Genomic DNA, 20,784 nt, shown 5'->3' with positions numbered 1-20,784 from the left:
AAAAAATGTGGGTTAGACAGCATCACCACCAGATGGATTCATAACTGGCTGACCAACCACACTCAACATGTAGTCCTCAATGGAACTGCATCTACATGGAGGGAGGCATGCAGTGGAGTACCCCAGGGCTCTGTTTTAGGCCCAGTACTCTTCAACATCTTCATCAATGATTTGGATGAGGGGATAAATGGGGAACTCATCAAATTTGTAGATGACACCAAGCTGGCAGGAATAGCCAACACTACAGAAGACAGGCTTAAACTACAGAAGGATCTTGACAAACTTGAACATTGTGAACTATCTAACAAAATGAAATTCAATGGTTAAAAAAGTAAGGTTCTACATTTAGCAAGAAAAACAAAATGCACAGGTACAGTATAGGTGGTACCTTGCTCAATAGTAGTAACTGTGAAAGAGATCTTGTAATACTAGTGGACAACCATTTAAATATGAGCCAGCAGTGTGCAGCAGCTGCCAAAAAAGCCAACACAGTTCTTGGCTGCATATACAGAGGGATAGAATGAAGATCACTTGAAGTGTTAATACCACTTTATAACGTCTTGGTAAGGCCACACTTGGAATACTGCATTCAGTTTTGGTCACCACTATGTAGAAAAGATATGGAGACTCTAGAAAGAGTGCAGAGAAGAGCAACAAAGATGATTAGGGGACTGGAGGCTAAAACATATGAAGAACGGTTGCATGAACTGGGCATGTTTAGTTCAATGAGAAGAAGGACTAGGGGAGACATGATAGCAGTGTTCCAATATCTCAGGGGTTGCCACAAAGAAGAGGGAGTCAAACTATTCTCCAAAGTATCTGAGGGCAGAACAAGAAGCAATTAAACTAATTAAAGAGAGAAGCAACTTAGAACTGAGGAGAAATTTCCTGTCAGTTAGAACAATTAATCAATGGAAGGGCTTGCCTCCAGAAGTTGTGAATGTCCCAACATTGAAAGTCTTTAAGAAGATGTTGGATAGCCATTTGTCTGAAATGGTATAGGGTTTCCTGCCTAGGGGGTTTGGACTAGAAGACCTCCAAGGTCCCTTCGAACTCTGCTATTGTATTGTATATTGTATGGTTTTTTCAGGGAAATTGTTTCTATATTCAAATATGTTCGATGATGATTCAAAGTTATATGAAATCACCACTAATAGTTCTTTAGCTGGTGTTGATCTTTATTCTTATTGATTTGTTCCCAAGAACCTAGGAAGTCAATACGTATTGGCATAGTATATGTATCAATTCAAGCAAAGTGCTTATTGTGATTGACATAATTTTTGTCAAATGTACAGATTTTCTAAGACAATAGAATAAAAGCTGTTGAAATGCACTAAGACACAAACACATATCTGCAGTTGTTCGAAGTATTTATAATGAGAAATGCTTCCTTCCTACTCCAAAAATTCTAAAAACCTATTGTCCCTAAATTAATAAAAAATAATCTCTCAACCACCAAGAGGCAGCATAATATCAGAAATAACCTCTTGCCCTTGACTGATGTAAAGGATTTTTTTTCAAGTGTATTAATACACTTTTAATTTGAACAGGTTCTGGCCTGTTGCTTAAAAAAATAAATTCATAAATATATCCCCAATAAAAAAGAATAGTACATTGGAGTACTGAAAAACTCAGCCAAATGGGAAAATCCAAAGAAAAAAATTATTGGACTTCCTGCTAAGAAGTAATAATTTATATATAGTATGCACAATTCTTTTAGTTAAATTATTGCTGATCAATTTATAATAGGTGCATCAAAGTATTATTCTAAGATATTTGCCACTATTACCCTACTTCCTAGATGTTCACTATTCTGCCCCCACCCCAAGATTTCAGGGCATGTGAAACAGTTTTATATATATATATATATATATATATATATATATATATATATATATATATATATATATATATATATATATATATATATATATATATATATCAGGGATGTGCAGTCACTAGAGGCAGGGGAGGCGGGGCCTCACCAGTCTCCTGAGGGAAAGGAAGAATTTTAAATAATTTTTTTTAAATAATTAAACCCAGGGTAGTTGCTACCAGATTCAAAGTCACAGTGGCTTGGTGTCTGCTCTCAGTGTTAACTATGGGAGGAGGCCAGAGAATTCGGGGCCTCTTTTGCCTAAGGAATTGTTCGCCTTTTAAAAGTTAAGGAGGAGTTAACAAGCGAAAACTTTCATGTGCAAAAGAGGCACTGATTCTCCCGCCTCCTGATCAGCGAGCAGCGAATCATGCCTTATGAGCTTACGTTGAGCACGCTTACGTTGGGCGGACAAGAGGAGAGTTGAGAGAGTTTCCACAGCTGGAAAAGGTGGATCAGACGGAGGGAGGGGGGGTTCAAATTTATTGTAATTTAATTTGTAATTTGTAATTTAATTAAAAAAATATTTTTTTATTGTGAGGTTTGTGTGTGTTTTTTTTCTTTCTTCACAGCGGTGGGGTCGGAGGAGGCAGGGGGGCGAGGCGGCGGAGCACGGAAGCGGCCGGGACGTTCTCGCCGCTGTGTTTCAACAGGCCAGGCATCTCGCATTTATGTCTGCCATAAATGCGAGACACCTGGCCTGTTGGACACAGTGGTGGTGGTGGGAGGAATTGGCTGGGTGGGCTGGCTGGCTGGGGAGGGGAGACCCCTTTAAAGCCCAGCACCGAGCGGGGAGGAGGAGAGCGGTGAGTCCAGGCAGGGAGCAAGTTGGGCGGGCTGGCTGCAGGCTGGGGCAGCAGGATTGTGACTGTCCGTATGAGAAGGTGGGGGCAGGGGCAAGGCGGTGGAGTGCGATGGTGGTGAGAAGCATCTCAGATGGAGCCGGGACACCCGGAAGACAAGCCGGCACTTCGGCATGCCTTTAAGTGCCGGCTTGTCTTCTGGGTGTCCTGGCTCTATCTGAGATGCTTCTCACCACCATCATGCTCCACCGCCTTGCCCCAGCCCCCGCCTCCTCCGACAAACAATCCTGATGCCCCGGCCTGCAGCCAGCCCAGCACCGAGCGGGGACGAGGAGGAGGAGGAGAAGAGCGGTGAGTCCAGGCTCGGTGCTGGGCTGGCTGCAGGCCGGGGCATCAGGATTGTTTGTCGGAGGAGGCGGGGGGGGCAAGGCGGTGGAGCGTGACGGCGGCGAGAAGCAACACCCCTGGCACTATGTCCGACAGGTGTCTCGCGTTTATGTCTGCCATAAATGCGAGACGCCTGTCGGACACAGTGCCGGGGACGTTGCTTCTTGCCGCTGCTGCGGTCTTGCCTCACCAACGGTAACCGTTACCGCACGTCACTGATATATATATATATATATATATATATATATATATATATATATATATGTATGTATGTATGTATGTATGTATGTATGTATGTATGTGTATGTGTGTATATATAATTTTTATTACATAGACAACACATACACACAAACAGTTTTGATGAAAGTTCATGCTTGTTACACAGCATTTGTTTTAGCTTTCCATAGCTCTCTCCAAAACCAACCAAGGAAGATAAAACCACAGAAATCTAATACTGCTGTGCACAGCTTTGCACTAAATTATCTATATAGTAAGCCAAAAATAGTTTAAGATTATAATTAGCCCACCTGTTTCCCCCATTAACATGCATTTCTTGTTCAAAGTCTGCATGAGAGATTTCCCAGTCCTTGCAAAATATCACACATCCACATAAAAGGAGCAGCAACTCCTCTGTGAAGGTGGGGGGAGTTCGGCTTCTCTCTGCCATTTAAAGACTGCAGCAGGGAGAATCCCAACTTTTTTCCTCTCGCTCCATTCACAGAGGAGCTGCGGCTCCCTTTATGCTCCCCCTGGCCTCCTCCCTCCTGGGGGACCCACCTGAAAGGGACAGGCAGGCTGCCACAGCTTTGCTGAGAAGACATTTCTGAGAAGAGAAACTTCTCCAATCCAGCTGCACCCGAGCTGGTGGAGCGCCCATGCGATTGGAGTGTGAGATATTAAAACCCCGTTTTTATTCTCACAATTCAAAAGACAAGTCTGGTTCACAAGTCAAAAGTTTTTTATTGCAAAAAAATTGAAAAAGTGGTTGCAAGCGTGGCCTTCCAGATTCTTCCCCATGGCTTGAATACTAGGAGCACAAAGACAGATTTCAAGTAATACAATTTATACCTTTCTAAATCATTACGTGTGATGCCTAAAGAAGAAGCCCTCCCCATTTCCAAAATCATTCTTTGTGGTTAATTCGTATTTCAAGAGGACAGCATGACTTTTCTTGCAGACCCCTTTTTTCTTATCTGTGCTTCTTTTGTTATTTCAATTTAGGCGGCGGATGTTACCATCTCACCAATTGGTGTACTTGTCTGTATTTCAATGTCAAAGGAATTTTAGCAAGTTATCCTGTATTGACTTTACTGCTTATATTTGTGCTTAAATTTACAATCAAGAAAAACAGCACCGAGTTTCACCAAGTTTGTGTTACATTTTACACTTTATATGAACGAATAACTTATTATTTATTTCTTTCAGGAGCAACTGTGTGGCTCACCTGCACTGGCTTTCTCCCATCCATGCATAGCACTTTTCTGAGCATGGGGAGATGGACGGCGCAAACTATTTTGTGTCTCCGCGTGCTCAGAAAAGCGATTTTGTTTAAGTCCTTTGCTGGCAGGCAGGTTCTTGGATGCCAGCCCACCAGTAAGGGACCTCCCCAGACAGCACTTTTCTGAGCACGGGGAGACGAATGGCGCAAACTACTGTGTGTCTCCTCATGCTCAGAAAAGTGATTCTGTTTAAGTCCTTTGCTGGCAGGCAGGTTTTAGGACGCCTGCCCATCAGTAAGGGACCTCCCCAGACAGCGCTTTTCTCAGCACAGGGAGATGGACTGTGCAAACTATTGTGTGTCTCCCCATGCTCAGAAACGTGATTCCATTTAAGTCGTTTGCTGGCAGGCAGGTTCTAGGACACCTGCCCGCCAGTAAGGGACCTCTCCGGACAGCGCTTTTCTTAGCACGGGGAGACGGATGGGGTAGGCATTCTGGAACATGCAATTTCTCCTTCAGTTTAAAAACCTTAATATACTTCTATTAATTTAAGCCATGGACCATTCTTAAAGATAGACAGTTATCTATATAGAAGTAATAATAATAAAGTATAGAGACAATTGTAATAGTATAGGAAAGAATAGTAGAATGCTTGTACAGAAACAATTATAATAATATAGAATAATATATGGCAGTAAGATAGAAACAATAGCAATAGATAAAAATACAGAATAGAGGTAATTGGAAGCACACATATACTTGTCTTACATATCGAAAGTCTAGCACTTTTTTTTTTATCTCTCTTGAGTTTGGGTCAATCTAATTGAATAAGATTTTAAAAAGAATCTTTAACACATACCCAAGTCAGAAACCCAGCTGAAATGGATCTAGATAATCTAGTTCCACTACAGTGTTCTAGTTGCAGTCTCACAATTTTTGGATTGTCTCTCCTAAAAAGAGAAAATTGGAGACGGATTAAATAAGATGGCTCTAAGGAATCCTCCTCAAGAGCATATCTACCTAACTGATCCAGCAGCTCACCATTGGAAGTAGTATTGAAGTAGTTTGTACATTGGTGGCATAATATATCTCATAGAACACTTTATTCATTTTTTTTCCAAATCAACAAGTCAACTTGAATCAAACATGAATTTAAGTCACCATTTCACCCATTTCCTTTGACACCAGCCATGCAAAATCCAATCAAGAGAAAACAAAAGGTTTTATTCATGGAATGCTACTCAAGAATTTACGTGGGTCTGCAGCCAGATATTCACACTGGTTGCGTCCCAAAAGGAACAAATTGACTGGTGCCAAAAGAGTGTAGAAATGAATCATGGCTTTAAAAACAATCCTGAAAAACATCAAGATTCAAGTCTATAAATTCACATGTGAAATGGTCAAAAGCTTTAGATTTCATTTTACATTATTAATCATTTAATGGTTATACAAGTCCCCCACATCTTCTACCAAGATTCTCATACTTATTCAAACAGCAGGAAACAAGAGATTCTATATCAAGTATAATAACTGCAGAATTACAGTGTCAAATTTATTGACCAAAAGGATAATGTCCCTGAAAAAAATAACATAAATTGAATGAAACTGAATGAATCCAGAGTAACCATCTTCAGGTGGTATAGGTGTGTTTTCACAGGTTCTTATTCAGCCACTCAATGTAGTTGTTAGCCATTCTGTGTCCCATATTTGGGGCAAAGGGGCCTGTAATAAATGTTACAACACCATGAAAAGCATTGTCAACATGTTCGTGTGCTACTTTAACTCCAGCTTCCCTAAGACGGGAAACATACATGATTCCATCATCCCTCAAGACATCATATTGACAAGTGAGGACATATGTAAGTGGTAAGCCCTGAAGCTTAATGTCCTCAACTAAAAGTGGTGCCAGCCTTGGATCCAGTAAACCTGGATATTTGTGTCCAGTTTTGGAATTTCTATGTGATGGGTCAGTGTAAATGTGGCCTTTTTTAAATCTTTCAGGGAGCCACTTACTCCAGTTTACAAATTTAAACAAATGGTTGAACTCTGCAGGAACATGTTGGTTGGTCTCTAAAGCTTTGGAAAAAGAGTCATCCGATGGAAAATATTCATTGTAGACTCTGATTACTAATGTTTTAGGCAGAATTGGCATGTTTTTATTATCCTGATAGGATGGCAATTCCAGATCAATAGTCTGAAGACCAGGGTACAATAAAGCTTGAATCTTGAATGTAGCTTTGACATCAGGGTCATCTAGAATCTAGAAAAGAAAAATATTTATTAGAAATAGTTTTCCTATGAAAGATGGACTATTTAATAAGTTTTGTATTTTGTAATATAAGCAAAACAGCCATTAAAATTTCAAAGCTTATACATTTTCTATCTCTTATTCAAAATTATAGAGGAAAACCCTAACTGATATGTTTTTCACAGTATTTGTTAATCTGGCACTTTTCTACAGCAATGACTTTTGAGGGAAATTGCAAACAAAATACTGAAATATATCTTATTACACTTGTATCCAAAGATATATTGAGAACTTCAGTATGTTCCAATCTTATTCATCAATGACTATAATTTAACTATTCTTTAACATTACTCTGTAGAGTCAGGTGTTTTAGGAATTATTTGATTCTTTTTCAATTCTTTTTCAGCGTCAAAATAAGCTGGATAGGGAAAAAGAGCAGAGTGAGGGAAGATTTAAAATTCTTCTCCTTGTAAAGTACAGGTCATGTCTGACTCAGTATACTAACATTGTCCAAAAAAGTGACCTCTTATTCCCCTAAAATTATTCACCCCTGATAGAAATACCATATTTTTCAGAGTATAAGACACACCAAGGTTTTGAAGAGGCATTTTTTTTTAAAAAGTAGGTAGGTAGATAGAGGGAGAGAGAGAAGGAGAGATCGGCAGTAGATAGGTAGGGAGAGAGAGAGTAGGTAGGTAGGTAGGTAGGTAGGTAGAGGAATAGAGAGAGAAAAATACAGTAGGTAGGTAGGGAGAGAGAGAGCAGGTGAATAGGTAGGTAGGTAGGTAGATAGAAGGAGAGAGAGGGGAAGAGAGAGAAATACAGTAGGTAGGGAGAGAGAGAGAGTAGATAGGTAGGTAGGTAGAGAGAGAGAAAAAAATACAGTAGGTAGGTAGGTAGGTAGGTAGGTAGGTAGGTAGGTAGGGAAAGAGAGATAGTAGGTAGGTAGGTAGATGTTTCCAGGTGTATTTATCCATGTGCTGGAGAAAGAAATCACTGACAATCTGCAGAACCTAAGACTTGTTTCTGCTGGCACAACACTTGATCAATATAATTCTCATCAATTATTCTAACTAAAGAGCTTTCCGAAAGTGGGGGGGGGGGAAGTGTTTTCACTCTACTAACCTCCCTAAAACGGCCCATTTTTCACCAAAACAGGCTTGTTTTTTTTTTTTTCAAATAAAAGGCATGAATAGGCTTGGGTGGGGGTGGGAGCTTGCAGAGTGCTCCTCCTCTGCCCAGTTTTTTGTCAAAAAATTGCATGCATAGCCTTATAGAGGCTTCTAGAGTGTTACCGGGAACTGCGGGGGGGGGGGGGAACGGCCAATTTTTTGCTCATTTCTGCCCTGCCCAGCCCCCAGGAGTTCTCTGAAAGCCTCCATAAGGCTAGGAATGGCCATTTTGGTGAAGGGGGCAGGGCTTCAGGACGCAAAAAAAATGTTGTATTCGACGTTTAAGATGCACTCAAATTTTCAGCCTCTTTTTTGAGGGAAAAAGGTGTGTCTTATACTCCGAAAAATACGGTATGTTAAATTTACTTTGATAGTGTTGTTGAGCTTCCTTTATTCTTGCAATGCGGTGAAGTTACATCTTTCCTTTATATTTAGGCCTCTATAGCTTCCTTATGTGGAAATGCTCCATGGGAAAGTATACAGGTAGTCCTCGACTTACAGCAGTTTGTTTAATGACTGCTCAAAGTTACTATGTCCCTGAAAAAAATAATTTATGACTGTTTTTTACACATATAACTTTTGTGTCAAGATAACGTGATCAATTTTTGCAACCTTTTAACAGGCAAAGTCAATTGGGAAGTCAGATTCACTTAAACACTGTGTTACTAACTTAAGTGATTCACTTAACACTTAACAATTTGGCAAGAAGAGTCATAAAATGGGGCAAAACTCATTTAATAATTATCTTTCTTAGGAACAGAAATGTTGGGCTCAGTTGTGGTCATAAGTTGAGGACTACCTGTACTTCTCTTGAGATTTAAGACTGGAGAGAAGCCCAGATTACAATTTCCTGGAGACAACCTCCCTCAATCACTTTATAATTAAGGTACGTAAAAGAACAACACATAGCAATTTCTCCTTTTCCCCTCTCAGAAAATTCATGAATATGCAGATGAAATTTTTGCTCAGCATTAATTTATGAAATATATGTCAGATTCTACTTCTTTATAAGTACAAAGTCAGTTGCATTTCAATTCTTACTGAATTTCATCCTTTTTAATGCTTGAATAAATGTAATAAATCAAACACCTAATGAGCAAATATATCAAATAAAATGTAAGAATCGGAATTGTTGGTCTTATGTCATTGACAGTTCACATTAACATGTTAAATTTACTTGGATGGTGTTGTTGAGCTTGCATTATTCCTGAAATGGGGCTAAAGTTTCATTTTTCACAATGAAATAACAATTGACAAGGTGCTATCTAAAGGATTTCCTCCTGAATCAATTGTCGTCTTATTCTTCATTGCAACCATGGTAGATGGCCTGCATGCCACTTCCTGCTCTGGGCAAATCAGCAAACTAAAAATCTAGGACTTTTTTTTAAAAATAGGGTGAGATCATCCGTGGTTTTGAGGTACAGTATCATCAATATGCTGATGATACCCAACTTTTCATCTCTACCCCTAACCACCCAAACAATGCCCTCGATGTGATGTCCTGATGCCTGGAAGCTGTGTGGATCTGGATGGGGAGGAACAGGCTCAAGCTCAATCCCTCCAAGACTAAGTGGCTGTGGTTTCCGTCATCTTGATTTGTGCATCGTGTCATCTTTGATGATAGGGGGAGAAATTTTAGCCCCCTCAGAGAGGGCCCACTATCTGGGTGTCCTCCTGGATATGCGGCTTAGTTTAGAAGAGCACCTGATGGCTGTGACCAGGGGGGCCTTTTACCAGGTTCGCCTGGTACGTCAGTTGCGCCCCTTCCTGGATTGGGATGCTCTGTGCACAGTCACTCATGCCCTTGTCCTTTCTCGCCTGGACTACTGTAATGCTCTCTACATGGGGCTGCCCTTGAAGAGCACCCGGAGGCTTCAACTGCTCCAGAATGTGGCTGCGCAGGTTATCATGGGGCACCTAGGTGCTCCCATGTTACACCCCTTTTAGGCAGCCTGCACTGGTTGCCAGTTGTCTTCCGGGTGTGATTCAAGGTACTAATTATGACCTTTAAAGCGCTCCATGGCTTAGGCCTAGGATACCTGCGAGACCACCTACTGCCACCAGTAGCCTCCCACCGTCCAGTGCGATTCCACAGAGTTGGCCTCCTCAGGGTGCCGTCAGCCAGACAGTGTCGGCTAGCGACCCCCAGGGGGAGAGCCTTCTCTGTGGGAGTGCCTTCCCTCTGGAATGAGCTTCGTATAATCCCCGATCTCCAGTCCTTCCAACATGCCCTAAAAAGTTGGCTTTTCCAGCAAGCCAGCCTGGCCTGAACAAAACAAAATAAATTATTGATCATTGTTAATTTTAATTCTATTTTTTTTTAAAAAAATGTTATTGTCAATTCTAATTGGGTTTGTTTGGGATATTCTATTTAATTTTTTAAAAACTTTTGTATTATGTGTTTCTTTTTTTAAATATTTTTTTTTATTTTTTTGTTACATAAACAACACATACCCACAACAGTGGGGGGGGGGGAGTCAAAACAAAAAAGAACAAAAAACAAAACAGAGAGAAAAAAAAACCACAATAAGTATATGTTATAAAAAAGTATATCAGCTGTTTACAACAAGTTTTTGTGCATCTCTTCCATTAATTCAAATATCTTAACTCAAATGTTTACCATATTAACATCATCATACCTCCACTTTTAGTTGACTACAGTTGTTTAAACATCCTTCATCCTTAACTATACCAAAGATTTAATCCATAACCACATGCTGGCATTTCATTTACTTATTTATAAAATCCTCCATTAACATCAAATCCTCATATCCTGTTTTAGCTAAACATCCATAATATTTAATACCAAAAATTTCATCCTCCATGTATATAATTTATTATCATTCTCCTTTCTTTATTTAATTATATCGTATATCATAGCATTTTCCCCATATTAGTTAAGATTTAACTGTATATGGTTTTATTTTATTTTTTATAATAATTATTATTGTCATTAATAACCTTTATATATAGTCCGAAGATATTTCTAACCTTCCCTTCTCATATCCAATTATTATTTATCATAGCAACTCACATTATATACATTACTATCATTATCAATTATTATTCAACTATATCTATTACAAATGAATTTAACTAGGTTTAGCTAGTTTTAAATTATACTCTTCCATCTATCAGCCTGTGTCTCTCCAGTAACAGAACTGCCTTAAATCTGTTGCCATTCGTGGGTCCAATTCTCCAAACATCTTTATGAGCAAGTCCATACGAAGAAATCTTTGCACCTTTTTGCTTATGGTGCCTCTCATATAATGCTGCCGTCCTCCTTTTATTTCCTTTATCAGTTTGTCTTTAATTCTCAGTGGTGGTATCAAAAGTTTTGCAGATGGTATTTCATAAAGTATAAATTCTTTAATGCTTCTCACTCCTCCTGCGCCCTGTCTTTCGAAGTAAATCTTCTGTGTGGCTGCTCCCTCTTCAGACATTCCATCTTTTTCTCCCTCAGAGGTAAACCAGTTGCCCGAATATCAGCAAATTGAGAGTCTTTATCTCTGACATCCTTAGTTTGTATTTGAAGAACATTCAAACGTTCAACCTTTTCATCTTTTTCCTCGTATTTTGTTGCTAGAAACAGCAGATAATCCAGTTTCCTCTCAATTCTCTCATGTGTGTGCCGAAAAAAATCATTTGAATAGAGGCTTGAATAGACACCATATTTGTACGCAGTTAGTATTTTTTCTTAGAGCTTTGAGGTATTTGCAAATAAAAACAAGCTGGGAACTGTGCAATCTTATCAGATCTTAGACCCATCCAACCAAGCAATAAAAGTGTCAAGGTGTAAGCAGCCAAATTATAGTGAATTGGTTTACAGCCCACTTGCAGAGGATCAGAGGAGATGTTGGAGTAATCTATCCTTTGTCCATGTAAATAGCATTTAAAATATTTAAAAAGTAGGATAACCACCGTCCATAAACCAATAAAGAGATCAAAATCGCCGCTAGATTCTTCTGTTCTTTAATTTAAATTAGCTTGAATTTTTAGGCGGACTGTCTTTCTCTGAGTAATAAAATCATCTTACCAGCTGGAAACACTTTCGCCATTCTTTGGAGCTATCTGCAGTTTCAGTTAGCCTTATGGCTAATCCGGAAGTCACTGGCAAAGGAGGTTAATTTCCAAATCCCCAGAGACTTTGCGAACATCTTTGGGGCCACTGGATCTCCTCCTACCTTTCACTGTCTCTCCAGGACAGCTTGGATCCAAAAAGGGACCGTCCAAATGCTTCGGAATAAAGGAATTTCAGGAATAGCCTGAAAATCTGTCTTCTCACTGCTAAGCCCCGCCTTCTTCCTATGTGTTTCTTTTAATGTTGTACGCCACCCTGAGTCCTTGGGAGAAGGGCGGCATATAAATCTAATAGACCAAACCAAACCTAAAATAATAGAAACCCAGTTTTACCCATCTAATGTGAAAAGGCCCAGCAGTTGCCCTGATTGCTAATTGCTGCAGCTATTTCTTATTTATAACCCAAAGTATTAGGTTGCATGATAATTTCAGAAAGTCGGGGTTCAATTAACATACATAATTCTATGATCCTCCATTTTGGACTCCTTAGAAGATCCTGAATCTTTCAGGATAATTAAAAATTATGACTTCCTACTCTTAGGTATATAGTGTGAAAAGCCCCAGGGTAATTAAACTAGTATCAGGATAGCTTGCGATAACAGAGATTCGTAACACGTATAATTCCATTTGGATTTATTACTTTCAAATGGGTAATTCTTACCTGTTGGGTTACAGCTGCAGCTAAGTTACCTCCTGCGCTGTCTCCTGCAATGCCGATGCGGCTTGGGTCTACATTATATTTCTCCAGAATGCTGCTTTGTAGAAAGTATTTTGATACTGAGTACGCATCTTCAAATGTAACTGGGAATCGATATTTTGGAGCTAGTCTATAACTTTGGTTAATTAAAAAGACAATGAAAGAAATATATAAATTCCCTCTGTGGGTAAAATAAATTAATTTATCACTAGATTTACACTATTGATACTAGATTTTAAATGGTGATTTTCTTCAATATAGAATTTGCTTATTTTTTTTAAATTCCTGAGTTATTTGTGTGCTAAATGATCAATAATATTTCTAATCTGGTCTGTTTTGTTAATAGAATTATTATGCTTAATAGGAAGTTATGCTTTATGGAGTTATATGGAATAATCTGAGACAGGATAATCTTTAACTTTGAAAAATACCGTTAGCTTTTTTTTTTAAAGCAGCTGGTAAGCAAGACTGATGTAATAATCTTGGAAATATCCTTAAGAACGAGAAGGAAAAACCACAGCCCACAGATAAGAGAAAAGAGACCACAAAAGAAATGTGGTATAGAAAGCATCTCAGAAGGGACCATGCTGGTTCCTTTGAAAGTAAAGGCAGTAGGGGAAGGAAAGCAAAATTCTGTTACTACAACATTGCAATAAAGGTATTGTTACTACTCATGGTGTTGGTTTTTTTATCTGTAAGCCGCCCTGAGTCTCTCGAGAGTGGGCGGCATACAAACCCTATAAATAAATAAAATCTACATTACCACAAAAGGCTGATATTTGTTATATTTTTATATTGTGAAATGTAGATTTTAGACCTTTAGAAATGATTTGTGCATTTCAGTTTATCTATTTAAATATTGCTATACTGTCTTCCAATCATATTCTGTTTGTTTACAATTTGCAAAGAGTATAAAAGACAGTAAATGTAAAACTATATTAGCTATCCATTATAAATGCAAAATAATACTTATAGCACAGCATATGCAATGAAATATAATTTTGCAACCAATAACAATATACAGTATATGGAGCTTCAATGTGCCAGTCTGTACTATTAGTATCATTTATCTTTTTTTTTGCTTACAGAAAAAGATTAGGAAAAGATTAAGGAACAAAAATATCTCCTTCAAACACCATTCTTACTCGACTGACACCACAATAGCACCTAGTCTTTCTGATGTCCATCTTGATAAGAGGTCATAGGATTTCATGGCTGTGAAAAATAAGTGGCAAAGCATGTTTTATTACTCTTACAATACCAATACACAGTGCATGTGTCAAAAACAATATGGGACAAGGTCTTTAGACAACCACAAGAGTGAGACTAGAATGTTATCATAGAAAGCTAAGAAACATCAAGCTCATTTTATGAATGGCAGAATTGTTTCTGCCTCATGTTCATGTGAGATTTGAAGTCCTAAGCTTACAAATTCTAATGAGCTGTTTTCGGTTTCTTTTGGCAGGGACTTTCTGGAAATCTTCCATGAATCTCTAATTCAATGTTTCCCAATCTTGGCAACTTCAAGATTTGTAGATGCCAGTTCCCAACATTTTACGGCTGAGTAATTATGGGAGTGGAAATTAATGTTGGGAGCATCATAAAATTATTGAGGAGGGGATAAACTGCTCTTATCTCTACCATTCAGTGATTCTTTGGAATGATACTCCTCCTACTGAGGCTGCCAAGAAAGACTATCAAAGAAGAGAAGCAAGTAGTCAACAAGATGTGAAGATATTTTAAAATGGATTTTGAACATTTCCATCTTTAAATCGGAGGAGGAATATTTCTTCATCGATTTAGCACAGTTTTAGTGTGCCTGGGGAAATCTTCCTTAGCTGATTCGAAAGGATGGGATTTCTTTGTTTTTTCTAATGGGAAACTAACATCCTACAACAAGATAACAGTCTCCTTTATGTTTGAGAACGCTGCTTGGTTCTACATCCCATAAATATAACTAGGAAATGAAAATAATGGGATGGCAGCAATTTAATACTTCATTTTCCCCTACTGCTCAGATTACATTGTAAATTAAAATTGGCAAACAGATAAACTGGCAAGAGCTAGAGAGGTTGGGAAGCGCAACCTCATCAATTTACCTTTTGACAATTGCGAATCTTGTACCTTCAATGTGATTCATTTTGTGAGAATCATCAGGATGGTTTTAAAATATTAATTAATTAACCACCGACTCAAGAAAATTCGCTATCTCTGTTATACCTCAATGAAAGCCTTGGGACATCAAAAGAAATAGATTCATTTTTTATTTGAGACCCACTGTAGTGGAATAAAATACTTATGCTTACTTGCTGATCCTGTACACCATCCACCTCCATGGATGAAAATCACTGCTCTTTTCAAGACATCTGACTGCTTTGTAGGAATGTAAAGACGTACTGGAACATGGCTAAATTCTGTGTCTGTTACAATAACATTTTCATCAGATGTAGGTGGTGTGTATGTAGCAATTGTGTACAGATTTATAACCTCCATAAAGTGTCCAACACCCAACATGTCCACAATTGTGGCCTACAAAACAAAAGAAATGTTAACATCCTTGTGGTAAGCAAAGGCTTCATAGTTCCAGGGGTGGGTTTCTACCGGTATGGACCGGTATGGTCATACTGGATGGTGAAATTTAGTGTGCCTTCCCATACCTGATGATCAGGAGGCCCCACTCTCTCTCCTCATTTGCTCTTTCACTCGCCCCGCTCATCCTCACCATGCTTCCAAAATGTTCTCAGAAGAGGAACCAGAAGAAGAAAGAACTGGTGAGTGGCTGGGGTGGTTGTGGGAGGATGTTTGGGAAGAGGGAGGAGGCAGAGGGGCTGCTAGAAGAGTGTGTGCATGTGCAAAGGCTTTGGATTTTAAAAAACATATGAGTGAATGCAGGAAGTGGGAAGAGGCAGAGGGGCTGGAAGATTAGGGTGACCAGACGTTCCGCATTTGGCGGGACAGACACGCCTTTTCATAAATTTTCCCCCGTCCCACACGGTTCTTTAAAAAACACGGGTTTTTTTGGTGCTCACAGCTCCCTCGCTCCCCTGCCCATCAGCTGCTAGCTCGCTGGGCTGGCTCATCGTTCCGTTCTATCCTACAAATTTACGCCAGCCCAGCCTGACGCTCACTGATTGGATTGGCCTGGACTCCAGCCAATCAGTGAGCTGGCTGGGATGGGAAATTTTCACCACGCCACGTGCTGAAAATTTTCCATCCCAATCAGCTTACTGATTGGCTGAACTCCGCTTAGCTGAGCATGCCTGCACGAGTCTCCATTTCATTTCGTCTTTTGGGGTTGCAGCTGCGCTTACTCACTGGTGAGTAATCATGTTATGAATTGGTACTGGTGGGAATCGGGAGGCGCTGGGGGGAGGAGACAGCCCTCCTCTCCTCCTTCTCCCCCTTTGCAGAGTTCATTTCACCTCCTCGCGTCACAGCCAGCCCCTGTGCTGCGCCGCCACGGGCGGCAGAAGCTCTGGAACCGAGTGGAAGTTCTCTGCGGGAGTGAAACAGCTGCCGCCGCTCGCACAGAGAACTTCCACTCGGTCATGGACTCACGGAGCTTCTGCTGGCGTGGCGGCGCCTGTGCTGCGCGGTTCCCAGCGACCATGCCGCGAGTCCGCGAGGCGTGGTTGTGTCCCGCCACCCTCCCCTGCGGCAGCGGCTGTTCACCTCGTGCAGAGAACTTCCTCTCGGTCACGGACTCACGGAGCTTCTGCCGGTGTGGCGGCGCCTATGCTGCGTGGTTCCCAGCGACCACGGAGCGACTCCACGAGACGTGGTCGTGTCCCGCCGCCCTCCCCTGTGGCTCTCCTGAGGCGGCGTCCATTTCAGTCGTGCAGAAAACTTCCACTCGGTTCCTGGGCTTCTGCCGCCCGGCAGAAGCCCCGGGACCAAGTAGAAGTTCTCTGCACAAGGTGAAACGGCCGGCAGCCGCCTCGCTCTCCTGCCGCGGCATCCGTTTCAGTCGCGCAGAGAACTTCCACTCAGTTCCTGGGCTTGTGCCGCCCAGGGGGCTCAGTTCCTGGGCTTGTGCCTCCCCAGGGGGGAGGAAAAGAAGAAGGGAGGGGGGGAGAAAATGGAAGGAGAAAAGATGGATGGAAGGAGAAAGAATGGAAGGAGAAGGAGGAAGATGGAAGAAGAAAGGAAGAAAAAGAAGGGAGGGAGAAAAGAGGGAAGGAGGTAGGAAGAAAAGGGGAAGATAGGGAAAGCAGAAAGACAAAGAGGATGAAGTTGATAGGCAAGAGGAAGGAGGAAGGAAGGAAGAAAGAAAAAGGGAGGGAGAGAGGAAAGAAGAAAAGATGGAACTAGAAAGGAAAGAAGGGAGGGAGGGAGGAAAGGGGAAGACAGGAAAGAGCAGAAAGACAGAGAAGGTGAAGATAGATAGGCAGAAGGAAGGAAGAAGAAAGAAATAGGAAAGCAGGGAAGGAGGAAGGAACAGAAGCGAAGAGGAAGAGAGAAATGGAAAGAGCAGAAATACAGAAAAGGCAGATAGGCAAAAGAAATGAAGCTGAAAGAATGGAAGGAGGAAGGAAGAGAAAAGGAGGAAGGGAGTGAGTGAGGAAAGAAGAGAGGATGGAAGGAGAAATGAAGGAAGAGAGGGAAAGAGCAGAAGATGGATAAGGTGAATGTAGATAAGCAAGAGGAATGAAGGAAGAAGTGAGGTGTCTCGAGGAGGGGGAAAACATTTAGTGACCAAAGTTACAATGGCATTGAAAAAAGTGACTGATGACCATTTTTCACACTTAGTGACCGTTGCGACCATTTTTCACACTTAGCGACCGTTGCAGCATCCTCATGGTCACGTGATCAAAATTTTGTTTGGCAACAGATTCATATTTATGCTGGTTTCAGTGTCCTGGGGTGACCTTTTGACAAAAAATAAATTTTTTTATCAAGCCCCCCCCCCCCCCCCCCCCCGGTCAATGGTGTCCCTCTTTACCAATCTGAAAATCTGGTCACCTTATGGAAGATACTATAGCAACACACACTTCCAGCCCCTCTGCCTCTTCCCTCTTCCTAGATTTACCCAGACATGTTTAAAACTCGCAGCCTGTGCACACGCACACACTGTTCCATTCATTTAAAAACACCTGAGTGAATCCAGGAACAGGGAAGAGGCAGTGTGTAAGGTCAGTTGAAGACCGGCAAGGACAGTCAAATTTCCTCGGTAAGTAGCCGTTTTATTGTTTTGTGTACTTATTTTCTTCTTCTTTAAGTAGTAAGTGCACAAAATAATAAATTTCCTTGTTTATATCTTCTTTTTGTAGGCAAAACTTTGTCTCAAAGAATTTAGTGACATTGATTGGCCACTCCCACCCAGTCACATGATCACCAAGCCACTTCCACCCGTCACATGACCACCAAGCCAATTCCACAAAACCGGCCACAATTACAGAATAGTTTCTAAAAAAAATTGAAACCCACCACTGGTGGACATGAACAGCTAAAATGCATAAACAATGTATATTAAACCATGAGTATTTACTCTAAGATTTCCTTATTTGTGATGACTTGTGGAGGCCAATAAAATGCAAATAAGGGTTTCCCTTTCTGTATGCAGGCACAAAACAAAACAAAGAGACAAAATACATTACCTACATTACCAGTTAAGCATTGCAATCTGGAAATAATGAGGCGGTGAGGACAAGAATTTAGTCAGTTCAGTGAACCGATACATAAGATAAGAAGTGAAAGAAGTTTCTTTCTCCCCACCCCATTCCAGCATTTCCCCCCAAATGCAGAGTCTGTTTTTTTCTGGATCAACCAAAAATTGATCCATTTAGTTACAGCAGGAATTGATCACACAGCTGGTTTCCATGCCTAAGGCTGGTCAAAAATTCCCTCTCCCGGTTTCCAGCCTTAAGCACTAGACCAAACTGGCTCTCTTGTGTTTCTGAAAAATACATTATATCCAATATAAAAAGCATCTTGCTAAGAGTCTAATGTTCGGAAGAAAATATTTTGTAAAAGGATAAGTTTCTAAAAAAATAGAAAGGCAGTTGCTCCTGTTTCCATTATACTTTTAATATATGAGATTATATCCAGAAAACGTGTAAAAAAATACATAAATTCCATCTCCCCCCCCCCCCCAATAGTATTAAGTATCTGCTTTCAATATGACAAATCTTCATTTTACAGATACTTAGTTTTCTTCATTCTTGGTTGTTGTTTTCTCCGGCATTATCTTATTTCCCTAAAAGCACAAATTTCAAGTACAAGCATTCTCAGGCATAAGCACAGGAAATAAATGTTTCAACTTACCGCATGAATTAGGCTTCTCCATATAGCATCTAAAAGCATCAGCTTCCAGGGTTCCTCCACATTGTCTGGTAAAGGCTGGTAGATGTAGTAGGCTATCAAAGTTGAAGCTACCAGAAGGCAGAAGAATTTTCCTCCCATCTTTTACTCTGTCTACTCTATTCAACTCTAGCTTTTACTGACTAATCTCAGGAGGATTGCAATACTGACAAGGTTAGCTAATCAAGCATTTCATTTGAAAGTAAAAGTAAAGTTAATGTCAGAAGATATTTGTTAAATGCTCATCAATATTTAATTTTGCTTTGGTGATTACAGGGTGAGACAGTTCTTGATTATTAAGAAGCTTTGTTTTTTCAGGGTTTTTCAGGAAAACTGTTTCTATATTCAAATATTTAAGGATTGCAACACACTTTCTTCACTTTGGCCTGGAAATTTCCTTCGAATTGCAGAACTGAAATTATATGTGGCAAAGTTGCTGGAGAGAAAGCAGAATTACTGGATTTACAGAAGATAAATCAATAGAAAAATCATGTGATTCAGATTAAAAAAATAAAGATGCCATCACACTGAGCAGTTTTCTTGCTTACAGAAATTAGTTATTGCCCTTTTCTGAACTGTTCTCTTGCCTTTAATAAATAATATTTAATTAAAACATATTAATTATTAAAATAAATTAATTATTCAAATGCATTTAAAAATATGTTTTACGTATCCTCTGCATTCTGCTAGCTAAGCATGACTAGTTAAGAGCAAATTTACTTTGGTTGAATGATGATGATGATGATGACTCAAATTTATGTGAAATCACCACTAACAATTCTTTAGCTGATGTTAATCTTTATTCTTACTGACTTGTTCCCAAGAATCTAGGAAGTCAATACATATTGGCATACCATATGAATCGATCCAAGCAAAATTCTTTTTGTGATTGACAGAAATTTTGTCAAATGTACAGATTTTCTATGTGCCACCCAAGACTTTCTGGTATGGCACTTATAACCCCCCATATATTGATGAACTTCCATTGACTGAATCTTGATCAACATTATTATTAGTTTTCCCAACTCCCTGTCACCCTGAGTGGTTTACAATTTGTTTAAAATGTTATAAACAAGTAAAAAGTAAAAGATAAAAATGCAGGATAAAGCTGCCAAGAATGATAAAACACAATGAAAACAAAGGAAACTCTAAAGGAGATTCAGTGACCCTTCCCAAAGAGTCAGATCCTCAAAGACCTTTGAAACCCCAGTAGAACATGTTCAAATCTCAGGGTGAATGTGAACTCTGAACATAAGAGATCTCATAACCAATATTGTAAGAATACCTGCTGATAATGAGCCCATGAATTGAGGGAGTAATGGTTAAATGAAAGGGTTGTTTGTTTTTAGGCAAGAGCAGATTAATTGGTGAGAAATGAAATAATGTTAGCAAGCTCATTTCTTCTTGGCAATGAATCGTAAAGGAAAATATTAAAATTAAATATGCAGATTGGTCTTTTTTAAACCTTGAAGGCTGTGACTGAAGTACATACCACCTGCTGAGCAATTTGAAATATATTGTATCTCCCAACGTTAACATTCCCCAAACCCTACAGGATCAAAAGGATCTGGTGCTCTTCCAGTGAGTTTTGGGATGAAAGCCATTGATTTCAAAATGAGTATATTTGCTGTATAGCCAGAGAGATGATAAATAAAACATTAGTCTTACTGATATTTGCCTTGTCTTGATCCTATAGCCCTGGCTACTATCTATTTATGAAAAAAACTTTAATACTCTACATTTTAAAAAAAATACACCCAATAGAAGAAAAGCTGTTGAATT

At 39.8% G+C, this 20,784-nt stretch overlaps 1 protein-coding gene across 1 annotated transcript; it reads right to left on the bottom strand.

The window, feature by feature from the left end:
* Positions 1-6,156: 6,156 nt before the first annotated feature.
* LOC116514073 (arylacetamide deacetylase-like) lies at positions 6,157-19,129 on the bottom strand. Its single transcript, XM_032225505.1, has 5 exons — positions 18,967-19,129; positions 15,009-15,231; positions 13,848-13,917; positions 12,667-12,838; positions 6,157-6,765 (listed from the first exon to the last, which is right to left on the bottom strand). Exons 1-5 carry the CDS (start codon positions 19,102-19,104, stop codon positions 6,157-6,159), a joined length of 1,212 nt encoding a protein of 403 aa, XP_032081396.1. The 5' UTR covers positions 19,105-19,129.
* Positions 19,130-20,784: the final 1,655 nt, after the last annotated feature.

This window comes from Thamnophis elegans, chromosome 10 (genome assembly GCF_009769535.1).
Source record: "Thamnophis elegans isolate rThaEle1 chromosome 10, rThaEle1.pri, whole genome shotgun sequence".
Taxonomy (NCBI): domain Eukaryota; kingdom Metazoa; phylum Chordata; class Lepidosauria; order Squamata; family Colubridae; genus Thamnophis; species Thamnophis elegans.
This window is presented reverse-complemented; position numbering and strand designations above follow the sequence as displayed.